General features: G+C 37.8%; 1 protein-coding gene across 10 annotated transcripts in view; it reads left to right on the top strand.

The window, feature by feature from the left end:
• The window catches only part of ablim1b (actin binding LIM protein 1b), a 93,827-nt gene extending 80,115 nt beyond the window's left edge, over positions 1–13,712 (top strand). For 6 of the 10 annotated variants that reach the window (XM_081393536.1, XM_081393530.1, XM_081393535.1 and 3 more), the window contains 14 exons: positions 1,506–1,550; positions 2,094–2,132; positions 3,292–3,327; positions 3,460–3,589; positions 3,813–3,905; positions 5,539–5,631; positions 5,915–5,962; positions 6,894–7,034; positions 7,556–7,641; positions 7,936–8,059; positions 8,151–8,209; positions 9,222–9,282; positions 11,933–11,978; positions 12,204–13,712. In XM_081393536.1, coding sequence (XP_081249662.1) covers positions 1,506–1,550; positions 2,094–2,132; positions 3,292–3,327; positions 3,460–3,589; positions 3,813–3,905; positions 5,539–5,631; positions 5,915–5,962; positions 6,894–7,034; positions 7,556–7,641; positions 7,936–8,059; positions 8,151–8,209; positions 9,222–9,282; positions 11,933–11,978; positions 12,204–12,294 — 1,092 coding nt within the window. In that variant the 3' untranslated portion in view covers positions 12,295–13,712. Of the gene's footprint in view, positions 1–1,505; positions 1,551–2,093; positions 2,133–3,291; positions 3,328–3,459; positions 3,590–3,812; positions 3,906–4,216; positions 4,232–5,538; positions 5,632–5,914; positions 5,963–6,893; positions 7,035–7,555; positions 7,642–7,935; positions 8,060–8,150; positions 8,210–9,221; positions 9,283–9,388; positions 9,872–11,897; positions 11,979–12,203 lie in introns of those variants that run through there. The other 4 variants (XM_081393529.1, XM_081393531.1, XM_081393533.1 and 1 more) reach the window with 4 other exon arrangements.

Here is a 13,712-nt window from a genome sequence, read left to right as displayed (position 1 = left end):
CTTCACCATACCTAGAGATTGGCATGGGGTTCTTTCCATAAGATCATCTCTCAATGCAAATCAAACTAGCTATTAGGCTAACTGAAATAAAACCATGCCAATCTCTCTTTTTTTATTCCTCTTTTTAGTCAACTTTAGTATGGGTGTCTAAACTTATGCATAGCACTGTAAAATGTTATGATGTTACATATAATGTATAATAATGCAATGGGGGAATATTTGTAGGACCTGATAATGCTAAATGTCTTATGTTACCAGTAAAATGGCCTACATTATTTTAAATGTATCTAGTGAGTGACAAAGCATATTCGTCTAAAATAATTCTGTATTTTCAGCTTCAGAATCATGACTATTTTTATCCTGGTGTCACCATTGTCCGGTGCATTGGGTTACCAGCACCAAGTCCAAACCTGTTCATTTACAGTAATATCTAATAATATCTAATTTAGCATTTTAATCAACAGTAAAAAAAAATGTTTTATCATATGTCTTGGAGTATCGCAATAATATTGTATCGTGATATATATCAAATCATGACATGAGGGTATTGTTACACCCCTAGAATTATTTTGTAACAATGCAAAAGCCTAGCACTTTTGGTCGATTTAATGCATCCTTGCATGAATAAAAGTATTAATTTCTTTCAAAATAAACAAAAAAATCATACTAACCCAAATGTTTGAACGGTAGTGGTTTTCCTAGCTCGATGTCAAATATTTGATTCTTCTTTAAAATACAAAATGAGTATAAAAATTAATTTTGCTTCTCCATTGCTACTTAATTTATCTTGTTTGAAAGATGTTTTGATATTTTCACTGGTAAACAAGACCCACATACAGGTTTAGCAGAAGTAGCTGGGTTTGCTTTTTTAGCTGTTCATGCAAGAGGCAGACTAGCGACTGAAACTGCAGTCTTAGGCTCCTTGTTAGCATGCCTAGCTCCCATGACGGAAACGTTGGTCGGAGTGGGGCGAGTATAGGACCGGAAATGTTGCGTTGGTGCCGTGACCCGGATGGGAGTGAGGTTTAGGGGGCTGAGTGTAACGGAGGCCAGCTAGCGAGAGCTGTGCATGTAAACCTCACTCCTCTGATCTCAAGAGGCGCACTAGCGACTGATGCTAGAGACTCCTTTAGCATCCTTGTTAGCGTGCCCGCCTCCCATGCCAGAGACGCTGGTTCGATTCACAGGTTATACACTCATGACATGAGTTTGATTTGACATGTATGATATAGCAGCTATAACTCCAAAGACAGCAAGCAATTCTATCACACTAGTTTTATGCTAACCCATCAAGTTATACAGTTGCACAGTTGTGTTTTTTCTTTGTAGTGCGACCCACTAGCCAGCAAGCCTTTCATTGTAAGTGTATTACTGTTAACAACGTTATTACCTGTGGTAACTGACCAGTTGAAAATGAACAAGAATATTCCTTTAATGCATAATGTTTTCTTGAGTCACTGACAAGCTTTTAGAGTAACCAAACTCAACCCTTTCCTCCCCTACAGCCTGTCAAAGCCTCAGGTGGCAGCCCTCCCAGAGGCAGAGCCACAGTAAGTGGAAGCAGGATAGAAATAAGGCCGCTGACATAACCAGTTAGTTTGTGGATTACCAACACAACTAACATATTGATTTATAAAACCTAACCTAATCTAACTAGCATGAACATCTAATGCCTCTCACACCTAGTTTCACTCATCTCACTGGCCGTTGCCTGTTCTCTCAGTCTCATCTGAATAGCTGCTCTCTAAGTAAGTAGACTTTGCAAGTGACAGCCACTTGAAGTGTGTACTCAAAAACCCTGTGGAAAACTGAAGAAGCTTCTATACGTGCCATGGCAATGTAGATTCAGTCTCATTCTCAATTAACTGATCTGTGTCAAGTATCAATTTAGGCTTTATCATGACATTAGACATAGACAGCATCTAACATTCAAGACAAACACTGCAAGCGCTTCTGTACGATTCCTTCATCACATTCATTTCATTTTAAACATCATGCAATGCATGCAGGGTCACAGAAAACGCAACTGTTTCCATGACGTATGACATAATACGTTATTTTTAGTGATTGTAATTCTGTGTCCACATTCCCAGACCCTGCCACAAGACCCCTCCTCACTGTCAGCAGAAACAGTAAGTTTTCAGTGACCTCCCTCTGAACCCCGACACAGTCAGCCTGTGAGCTGTGGCCGCACTTCTCTCTCTCCTAAATGTGCTTTTGAGGGAGATAGCACTGATCTTCAGCTGTCCCTTGAGCACTGGAAGAAGTGCTCTGTATAATTAATGGCTACAAAGAAGCAAGAGTGTCCTGTTGGAGTGTGTGCTTATGTTTGTAATTCTTGTCTTGTTTGTCTGACTGTCTGTCTTTATCTTTGCTACAGCTGGGTGAATCTCACAAAGAAATTTCCCAAATCATATTTGTTTGAAGAAAATTAAGCCTTAATTTTAACATGCACTTAATATTACTGTAAGTGTGTGTGTTCGAAAGTTTGGGGTCAGTAATATTTTCTTTGAAAGAAATTACAGTAATATTATTTTTATTCAACAAGGATGCTTTAAATTGATCAAAAGTGACAGTAATGACTTGTTACAAATTACAATACTATAAAAAGTATATATTTTAAATAAATGCTGCACTTTTGGGACTTTCTATTCATCAAAGAATCCTGAAAACGCAGAAATTGCATTGAATCAGAATACTAAAAATGATTTCTGAAGGATCATGTGACACTGAAGACTGGAGTAATGATTGAACTGAATATTCAGTTTTGCTTTTACAGGAATACTTCAGAAAACTGTTCTTTGCATTTTAATAATAATTCACAATATTGCTGTTTTTACTGTATTTTTGATCAAATAAACGCTGCCTTGGTGGGCATAGACTTCTTCCAAAAACATTAAAAAATCTTACATACCCCAAACTTTTGAATGGTAGGCTACTTATACTGTGATACTAAATATACAGTATCTTATAATTATTATTAAATGAATAATTTATTTAAATAAGTTAATTTTTGAATGTAATGCATTAATTTCTTATTTTGTTCTTTTAACTTTAAGTGAACATTTCTTGAGTTTTGTGATATTCACTCATATCTAACAACTTACCAAATATACAAAGCCACACAGACCTTAAAAAGTATACCAACAGTGGCATGATTTCACTTCCTGTTCCTAATCAAACATTTTTGCTTTTCTGGCCTGCTCTATCCAGCATACAGTCTCCTCTCCATCTTTTATTACTTATTCTGATGCATCCTTACATAGAGCTCTTGTTCCCGTTCTGTTTCAGTCTCCAAGGACACTGTCTCCCACTCCATCTGCTGAGGTTAGAGGCTATTTTATAATGATAAGTTATTACAATAGAGCCTGTAGTACATGTCATTAAACCATACATTTAAAAATGTGAACGTGTATGATATTTTGAACCTTCCCATATGTTATGTTGTGTGTGTGGTAGGGTTGCTATGACATGAGGGAACGCATCATTCAGAGATCCACCAGTCAAGGCTCCATTGGCTCTCCGGTCTACCACCGCCATAACTACATACCCCCTCTATCCAAGTCTCCCCAGCACTTCCACAGACCAGGTGAGTCAAATGAACCGTTCCCAATCCTGCCTCCACAGGATTCCAGCAGAGTGTCCGGATAAGCGAGACCTCCTCGCCACATTTTGGCCTCGCGTGGCCTTTTCTTGCTTTCCGTTTCCTCCTGAGCTTTTTTTCCTTCCTCCTCTGCTCATGTGTGCTCCTTCCATCCTCTTTTTTTCCCTTCGTTCTACTCCTCTGTTCCTCTTCCCTGAGCGGCTGGCAGGAATGCTGAAGCTCTGCTCCTCTTTGCGCTCCAGCAACAGCGACACGCGCCCTACCTCCCCCTTCCGACATCACTTCCTCCCCCATAACAAAGGTAAGGCCTCTCCACCCCGGTTGCCCGACCTCTTCGCCTCGTTCTCAGTTTTCAGTATCGTTCTGTAGACACAAATCCACCTCCCTCCTCTGATTCAGGCCTGCTGAAATGTCTTGAATGTGATGATTGATTTTATTTAGCTTGTAAAGCTGTGCTTTTGGCGGCTCTGTTTGAGAATTTCACAAGTCTTGGAAATGCTTGAATGACGCTCTTATGAGGTCGAGGGCTGCGTTTGTAGATGCAACTGAAGCTAATGCACAGTTTACTAATCACATGCTCATGTGTGTAATGTCCCTCTGTCCTCTCCACAGATTCTTTCTGCATAGGTATGTCTTGGCTTAGTGGCTGTTGTTGACTGTGTAGAGCAATTCGGTGCCCGTGGCAGTTCAGATGCATGCTGGTCCTGTGTTTTGACTATTCAGAATTGGATTCATTTGATAACAGTCAATTAACCAACATTAAACCAAGTCACTGTGACATCACTAATACTCTTATACTAATAACTCTGTTCCAAAATCTAGTGAGCTGCCTTGCTGTTTAGTGCTTACATAGGCAGCTGTCTTCTAAGGTGGCATCCTAACTGAAATGGAATTCAGTCATTTTGGTTATTATTATTGTTGTTATTGAGGATATGCTTGATTGTCCTGAAAATATATTACTGACAGACATGCTAAATATATAATAGGCAAGTTGTTAGATGAGTGAATATTCAAAACTGTCAAGAAAATTAAATAATTGCATAAAAATTAATAATAATAATAAAAGCAATACAAATAATTAAATTTCAACATTCACTAATACATTTTTAAAATCAAAAGTTGTCACTGTGAACTAGCATAATCAAACTTTTTTTACATTTTTAATTTTTCTTTTTATTTGCATTAACTAACATTATTGTAAAGTGTTACCATTATTTTGTATAATTTTTTATTACTCCTATAACCATAAAAATACAAAGCACACAGTATTGCAAAACAGTTCATTTTGAATTAATATTTTTTATCAAATCACTTTAGTATCGAATAAAATAAATATAATATAAATTAATAGCCAACATTTCTCTTGCTTTTTCCACCATTTTGGATTTATGGAGCTATTTGGAGTGCATTGTGGGATTGCCTTCTCCGTGAAGGGCAACATAGATGTCTACCTTTCTATAACAGCAGGAGAGCACATGTGATGCCTTGAAATGCTGTCTATGTCGGCAGCCCGCTATTTTTTGGAACGTGTATATGTCGCATGCTTACGTTTGTTTCCTCATAGGCAATAACCATAAAGAATATTCAGTCATATAACCATCAGACACAGCAGCTTCCTAGCAGTGTGAATGTTATGTGTGCCTGACTGTGCTGGCGAATGATACCATGTTCTTGATTGTGAAGTATTTGCATGCTGATTTCCTAAACCATTCCTCTCTTTCCAATCTGTCTGTCCTTCAAAACCTGTTCTCTTTCGTGTGGGGCCGTCCCACACTGGTCCAATCCGTCTCTCTGTCACCTCTCTGTTGAAGCCCTTTTCTGTTTGTCCATCTTTCCGTCAGTGAAGATTTATTCCGGCATTATTCTCTCTTTCTTTTCTTCTTTTGTTTTTGTTCTTTTCTTTCTCCCGCTTATTCTGCTCTTCTTGTTTGGAGGCACTGAGCCATCCAGTGGCCGGAGTTCTCCTCTTTCCTCTCGGCCGGCCACCCCGACCCTCTCTCTGACCCCTAAACATTTCCACATCCCAGGTAGGAGCTGGAGCATCATCTCTTTTTTCTTCTCTAGAGTTTTTCCTGCTCTATCTCTTCCCCTCCATTCTTTGATTTAAAACTTTCTCCCCCCATGATGCATTTATGCTTTTATCTATTTATTGTTTTAATGGTAGATTTTGATGACCTCTTATGCTGAGTACATGTACTGCCACATACGGCTTGCTTTTCCCCAAATCATTATCATAACTGGTTGATTGGAGCATCTTATTTGTGACTGAGACTGCATTAAAAAAATAGATATTTATTTTCTAATTTACAGACCAAGGCATTAACATGTATAGAAAACCACCAATCTACAAACAGCATGGTATGGTTGTTTTATTTATCTATCTATCTATCTATCTATCTATCTATCTATCTATCTATCTATCTATCTATCTATCTATCTATCTATCTATCTCGTAAAACATTTTTGGTGACAGTCATTATGGTGTGTGCGCAAGCATTATTTCTGACTATTATTTATATTATTTATATATGTTTGTTTATGTGTGTTGACTCCATCCATCCATTAATTTTTGGTAATGATGCTATGATCACATCACATGTTCACATGTAAGTACCATTTGACATCATAAACTTTTCTCATCTCTGAGACTTTCTTTTTCTTTATTTATTGCTTCCTCACAACTGACTCGCTTACAACAAGAAACCAAAATACTATCCTCTATAACAGCCGCCGTAAAACTTTGATTCTGCCTTTTAACTGCATGGAGTTACAGCCTGCCAGATCCCATAACAAAATTCACTGACACCTCAGATGACTCTGCTTTGGTCTCTATCTTGCATACTCTGTAAATCTACGCATAAAGCTAGTTTCAATAAACTGAATGGCACCATTTGAACAGTTGTGCCATTTACTGGTTTCAAAATACAGTTTATATATCTACATTCTCTGCTTGCTTAATATGATAAAAATCTATAAACTTGCAAACAGTAGCATGTGTGCTCTATCCACTCTATACAGTCCTTTATAAGATGCAGTACTGGCCATTAACATTCAAAGCATTTGATACTGTCTCTGAATTGGTGTTTTACCGAAGAAAAAAAAAAAAACACGAGCAAGAAATAAAAATATACATATATTACATTTTTTGTAATATTTAATTTACATATTTAGATATAAAAATCCTTAAATGTCATGCTTTGAACTGATTGTCCAGCACTGCACTTATTAAAACCCTTTGAGAGGCCGTCACTGATAGTGCAGTTCCCCCAAAATACCGATTCAGATTCAGCTGCCCTGGCAGCCCAAAGCAAGTCCGCTGATGACATCATCAAATCATCTAAGTTCCCTGCGGCCCACGCCCCTCGGCCAGACGAAACCGCAAAGATCGAGACCGACTACTGGCCGTGTCCGCCGTCCCTCGCTGCTTTAGGTACGGTGCTGCTGTCTCCTCAAGGCCCAACGGCACAAATAAATCCCTTCAGCAACCAAAAACTAATGCAAGCCTTTTGTGAATTAAATAATGCTCTCAAAACAATGTATATTGAGAACTCTTGGATTCCTGCTGGTAAAGCCTGGCTACTTACCCCTAGAACCAGTTGTGATGATGGTAAATTCGAAGAACATTATAGACTAGATTGCTTTACAGACACAAAGATTTGCCAACGCTAATAAATCCAATACGTTTCCAATCAACAAATCATTACACCACTCAATCTGATCAATTTTTTATTGTTATTTTTATTCATGATTTCTTTTTATATTATGTATTTAACTCATGTTGTCATTTTTTGTTCCATTGTTTGGTTTCCATGCGTATAACTGAACTCAGAGGTTCCATTTGAAGGTCATCATGGGTACATGACATGACAGTATTGCAATCATCTCAATATTTTTTTCTTTCTTTCTTTTTGGTTTAATTTGAAAATCCTTTCCTGGTCCTGGGACGTACAGGCTCAGATGGGAGGAGTCGGTCACGGGACGAAGAAGAGGACGAGCAACTGAAACGCAGACAACTTCAGGAGGAACATCTCAGCAAGGTCGAGGGCGTATTAATACTTATACATTGCTTGTGTAATTTTTTTGTGAAAGCAATCCTTTAAATGCATATACAATATGGGCCAAATTATGCTCCATTGCACAGCGTTATTTACACATACACATTGTTTTATTGCCCAAAAACTAGACACATTTACACATATTTGCACTGAAATGAATAATAATGACATAATTTAAAGAACGTTTTCCAGTACAAATATCTAAACAGTCTTAAATCAAGATACATTTACTTGAGATTCAAAATGACTTATATTAAGTCTTGTGTGTAACTGCAGATCCAGTCTGGACTTGGGAAGCTCATTCTGAAGGAGGAGATGGAAAAGGAGATGAACAGAGAGAAATACGTACGAAGTGTGACCGCCCAGCGCTTTGACTCCCAATACGCTAACTGTACCACAGGTAAAATGTCACATAACTTTGAAAGCAAGCAAAACAAATAAAGCTTTACTCTGGCATTAGTCTAAAACAAGTATTGTGTCCTCTGCTGTAGACTCCCAAACCGTTAAAACATCATCCCTGCCTGGATACGGACGAAATGGCCTCCATCGGGTAAGTCTCAGCCATTCATCTGTTATTTACCTTAATTTAATATAGGGATGCAAAACTACCCAACTCACCACAAAAACTCTCCAAAGGCTGCATTGATTTGAAAATAAAATGCTGCAAAATCAGCAATTTTGTGGATTTTTTTTTTTTTTTTTTAAGTATTCCTGTGGTGCAAAGCTGAATTTTCAGCATCATTACTCCAGTCTTTAGTGTCTCATGATCCTTCAGAAATCATTCTAATATGCTAATTTGCTGCTCAAGAAACAGTTCTATTATTATCCTTATGATATTCATTATTATCTATGTTGAAAACAGTTTATGCTGCTTAATGTTTTTGTGTAAACCATGATACACTACAATTCAAAAGTTTGGGGTAAGTAAGATTTAAAGAAAAATAAATAAATTGATACTTTTATTCAGCAAGGATGCATTAAACTGATCAAAAGTGACAGTTATTGACATTTATAATGTTACAATATATTTATATTTCAAGTAAATGCTATTTATTGAACCTTCTATACATCAAAAAATAATAATAAAACCGATAATAATAAAATATATTAATAATTGAGCACCAATAATAATTGATAATAACTGAGCACCAAATCAGCATATTAGAATGATTTCTGATGGATCATGTGACACATGAAGACTGCTGAAAAGCTGAAGGCTTTACCATCACAGGAATTTCATTTTAAAATATATAATAAATTCAAATAGAAAACCGTTATCTTAAATTGTAATAATATTTCACAATATTATTCGTTTTTTACTGTATTTTGATCAAATAAATGCAGCCTTGGTGAGCATACAGTAAGAGTCTTCATTCAAAAACATTCAAAAATATCTTGTGATTTAATTTGTAACATAATGTTTCTCTCATTTTAAAAAATTACACACAAAGTGAGTGAAATATCAGTGAATTATTTCTGCAACCCTCTGTTAATAAATGAATAAATGAGGTCATATCAGCCAGTGTAACATAAACTACAGCACATCTTGTCTGTGCTTCCAGCCCCAGTCTACAGAACTCTCTCAGTATAACAGTTACGGGGACGTGTGTGGAGGACAAAGAGGTAAAATGCAATGTTTTAACACTGAAAACACATCTAACAACTGCAAAAAAGCTATTCTAATAATATAGTAATATTTGGGAATTTTGTGTCTTTCTGATTCATACAGATTTCAAGGTATGTGACCGACATGCAGTGTTTACTGAGCATGTGCATCTGCAGTCATGCACATATGGAAGTCAATCATGCTACATGTAACCGGAATGGCACTCATGCCCTCATTGCTATGCTTATGTCTGAGTTTGAGCCATTGCCATGGGGAAAGTCAAGAGCACAGTCAAGGGTTTGATATGTTGAAAGTCCCCCCACTCCACACACACACACACACACACACACACACCCTTAAGAGCACGTCACATGAATAGTTGAGTTTCCACCTCCCTCGAGAGAACTTGATACAGAGCAATAGCTGTTAAGAATTAGATCCAGACTATTTCCCATGGTTCTGAGTTCTTGAAAACAGTTTCTGCTTTCTTTTCTTATCATTCGCATCACGTGTATGTGTTCTGTTCTTTAGCCCACCCAAGATGCCCACGATTCCATTACAAGAATGGACAGGGGAATGTCTATGCCTAATATGTTGGAATATAAAGCAAGTATCCCAAATATTTTCAAATAATTATGTTTCTCTTCTCTCTTCCATCTCTAAATACTCCTCTGTGTTCAATAAATATTCACCCCCCTCTCCTAAAAATCAAGATTATTCATCAGTCAGGAGGACTGTTATTTTGGCTGCGCGTACAACTAGACTAGCATTACTTGCATATCTTCCAGTGCTATGAAATGATGTCATCATATGACATACACTGTTTTAGCCGTGCCATAAGATTATTCAATCATTTTGAACTCCTGGTTCTCATTAAAGAGGTTTCACAGCTGCATATGGTAATATTTTGTTAAAGCGGTTGCTGGAGTTACCCAGAAGCCTGATTCTCTCAGGACTGAATTTATGCATCGGCCCTGGCTAATAGTTACTGGCAAGATTAAATAGATTGGAACTTAATTGGCTTTCCCAGCAATGCAAGAAACAATAACTGGCATGATTGTAAACTGTCCGTAGGAGTGCTCCATTAACAGCATTATAATTCCTTCCCGTACATACAGTTGGCAAACCCCTGTGACCATAGTTTCATTTCAGTGGGGGAAATAAATAGAAAAATTCAACCCATTCATCATTTTTTTAATGACACAGACTGTATGAATCTACATCAAATTAAATATCTGTCTTTAATTAGTCATTAGCTGATCTAGTAGTTAAAATATGAATTACGCTACAGTTCAAACTTTTTTAAAGTAAATTAATACTTTTATTCAACACGCATTAAACTGACAGTAAAAAAGATTTCAATTTCAAATAAATGCTGTTGAACTTTTTGTAATCAAAGAATCCTAAAAAAAATGATCCCAGTTTCCATTAAAAAGATTAAGCATTGCAACTGTTTTCAACATTACTAATAAGAAAAAATGTTTCCTGAGCACCAAATATACATAAAATGTGCAATATTTAAAAAAAAAAACAGCACCAGCGTGCATAACACTTAGAAAATTAGTAAAAGCTGGAAAGAAAAAAAGCCTAAGCTGGTTTGTGGGTCTCACCTGTATAAATGTGTCTCCCAGGGTGGCCAGTCTGGGATAAAACCAGCCAAAGTTGGGAGACCAGATAAAACTCAAATAAGTTTAGGCTGGTTTTAGATGTTTTTAGCAGAGTTTTCCGACATTTACTTATTGTATTTACTATCTACTTATTTTAAAGGAACCGTATGTAAGAAATGTATTTCAATTAATCATAAAATGGCCCTGATATGTCACTAGACATTAAGAAATCTTGTTCATTTCAAATACTTATATCACTGACAACAGTAGTCCGGCCAGGATATTGTCATTTAAAAGTGAAGTTGCAGCCTTCAACTGATATTGATGTTGTCATGTTGTGTTTTGGCCTGATGCTCCACCCTCCACCTATCTACCAATCATGAAGTCAGTAGTGTTTCGGCATCCGGGTTGCCAGCTCCAAACGTGTCGGATAAAAAATGCCAGCCTATCTGGCAACCTCGAGTCAGGGGGGAGGGGGAGGGGATACCCCACTCTACAGTAATTTGAAAGTGATTGCAGTACCAGTTTTGGCCACAATCTTACATACGGCTCCTTTAAATATGCAATATAATGTCTGATGCCACTATGAATGCCAAAAACACAGAACCGGGTTTTGTTTGTTTTTTTGAGTGTTTCTGGACTAGGATAACCAGGATGCACTAAAACACACCCCAGTTTAATTTGTCCTGCCAACTGTATCTATATTGCACTAAAGCACTATATATTACTTCCTATCCTATCCAGCCCTTTCCTATATTGAGAAACACAGACTTTCTGCTTTGGAAATACATGCTCTCGCTCTCTCTCACAAGGCTTACCTATATTTCATTGCATGCTCTTCCACACTCTCACTTGCACCGTGTGCTGCAATGTCGTATTTTGGCAAGAGTTGGTGTTTGTGTACCCTATTAGAATGCAGTGACCGTGCATTATTCCCTCAACCATTTGCTTTCAGCGATTCATTGTGTTTGGCAAATGCCTCGCATAGCATTCTCCATAACAACACAATCCCTCCTTTTGTAAAGGTGTACCCATATGAAATGCTCACTGTCGCCAACAGAGGGCGTACTAAGCTCCCGAAGGATGTGGACAGGTCGAGACTGGAGGTAAATAACACCCGATAGCCTCACTGTACTCAAATACGTATTAAATAATATGCAAAACAACACTTAAAAAATGATTTATGCATTATTATCATTATTATTATCACCATTGTATAGATATATTCAATGGGGGAGGGAAAAGGGGTTTTCAATCTTTTTTGTCCTTAGCTGATCACATGCCTGATGACTTATCTCTCCAATATTTTTTCTCTCCTCATTTACATCCAGCGCCACTTGGCTCCCGAGACATTCTTTGACATTTTTGGGATGGAGATCCACGAGTTTGACAGACTTCCTCTTTGGAAGCGCAACGACATGAAGAAGAAAGCGAAGCTCTTCTAGCTAGCAGATTGTGCATGTTTTAATTCATCAGTCACTCATATGATGTATTAGAGCTATTAGTCTGATTTACTTTTCCTTTATTGTTATTATTATTGTTATTATTGTCTGCATCCAATTACAAGCACAAAAAAAAGTTTTATTTTGCTTTAAAAAGACCACTTTTTATTTTCCCAAATAGATATCTTTATCTTTAAATGAGTGAGTGTTTGAATATGAACAAAAATGAGGTGCGAGTGACCCCTAGATCCGAACGCAGGAGCAAGGGGAGCTGATGGTGTGCCTGTGCTCATTAAACCTGCCTCCAGGAGCAGAGAGATTTATCCTCCTCCCTCCTGGCCCTCTTGTAAAACACAGGACTATAATTTTTTTAGATGGGGAACCGGGGCTGTCAGCAGGGATCGCCCTCTAAACAGGCCGTTAAGGTGGTGGAGTTGTTGGGATCCCTGGAGCCCCCCTGCTGCTGAGGACCTAACGAGACCTTTGAAGTGCGTTAAAAGCGGGAAATGAGAGCTACTGAAGATCCTCCACCTGCGGAGCCGAGGTTCTGGAAAGCATTAGAAACTGAAATCTGCGTCCTCTCCCACCAGCACTCTGCCGCCTCGTCACAATCCTAAAAAAAACACATCCTACATGTAAAGTAGCAAGCATGTTCTCACCTTAGCCAAAGCCCAAACAGCACCCGAGATAGACAAGTTCTTAATCAAAAACATTTTTGTCTGATAGTAAGAAGAGGTGGTAGTGTTCATTATTATTATTATTAGGCTACTTATAAAATTAAAATTACTTAAAAAATATATATATATTATTATTAAGTTTCACCACTAGAGGTCAGGCGTGGGAGGATATAACAGACATCGCTCTGAAACGGCCTCAGACAATCCATTTGTTTTGACTACCGGTTTTTCTGCAATATTTAACAATATTTTATTTTTAATAAAGCAAGAACAGCCTTTGAAATGACTGCCTCGGAGGTGTTTCAATACTGCCACTGTGTTGACTTGGGAGTGTCGGAGCTGTAGCCATAGCATTTGTGCCAGGTGTAGACTCGATATCAGGGCCGTATCTCGTTGTCGTTATTGCTGCCGAATAACGCTGTTCCCATAGACACTGCTCGCAGATGTATTATGGGCCGCCGTTGGCTATTATTCACAGCAGTTTCCTGTTACTAGCAGGGTTAATGACAGAGAACTAGGACATACTACAGCATTGTGCTTTTATAGTAGGTCTATTACAAAACATACGACTATAACGAGTGTGAAGACCTGTATGTCACTTTAAAACAGAATGAGTTGGTTTTGATACCCCCTACTGTGTACCTCACCCTTTTTCTGTCTTTTTTGAGGGAAAGATTTGATGAAAATGGTGTAAGCTCTGCTGAGTAATAAAACTCTGCTT

The sequence above is a fragment of the Scardinius erythrophthalmus genome, assembly GCF_964197995.2.
Source record: "Scardinius erythrophthalmus genome assembly, chromosome: 18".
NCBI lineage: Eukaryota > Metazoa > Chordata > Actinopteri > Cypriniformes > Leuciscidae > Scardinius > Scardinius erythrophthalmus.
This window is presented reverse-complemented; position numbering and strand designations above follow the sequence as displayed.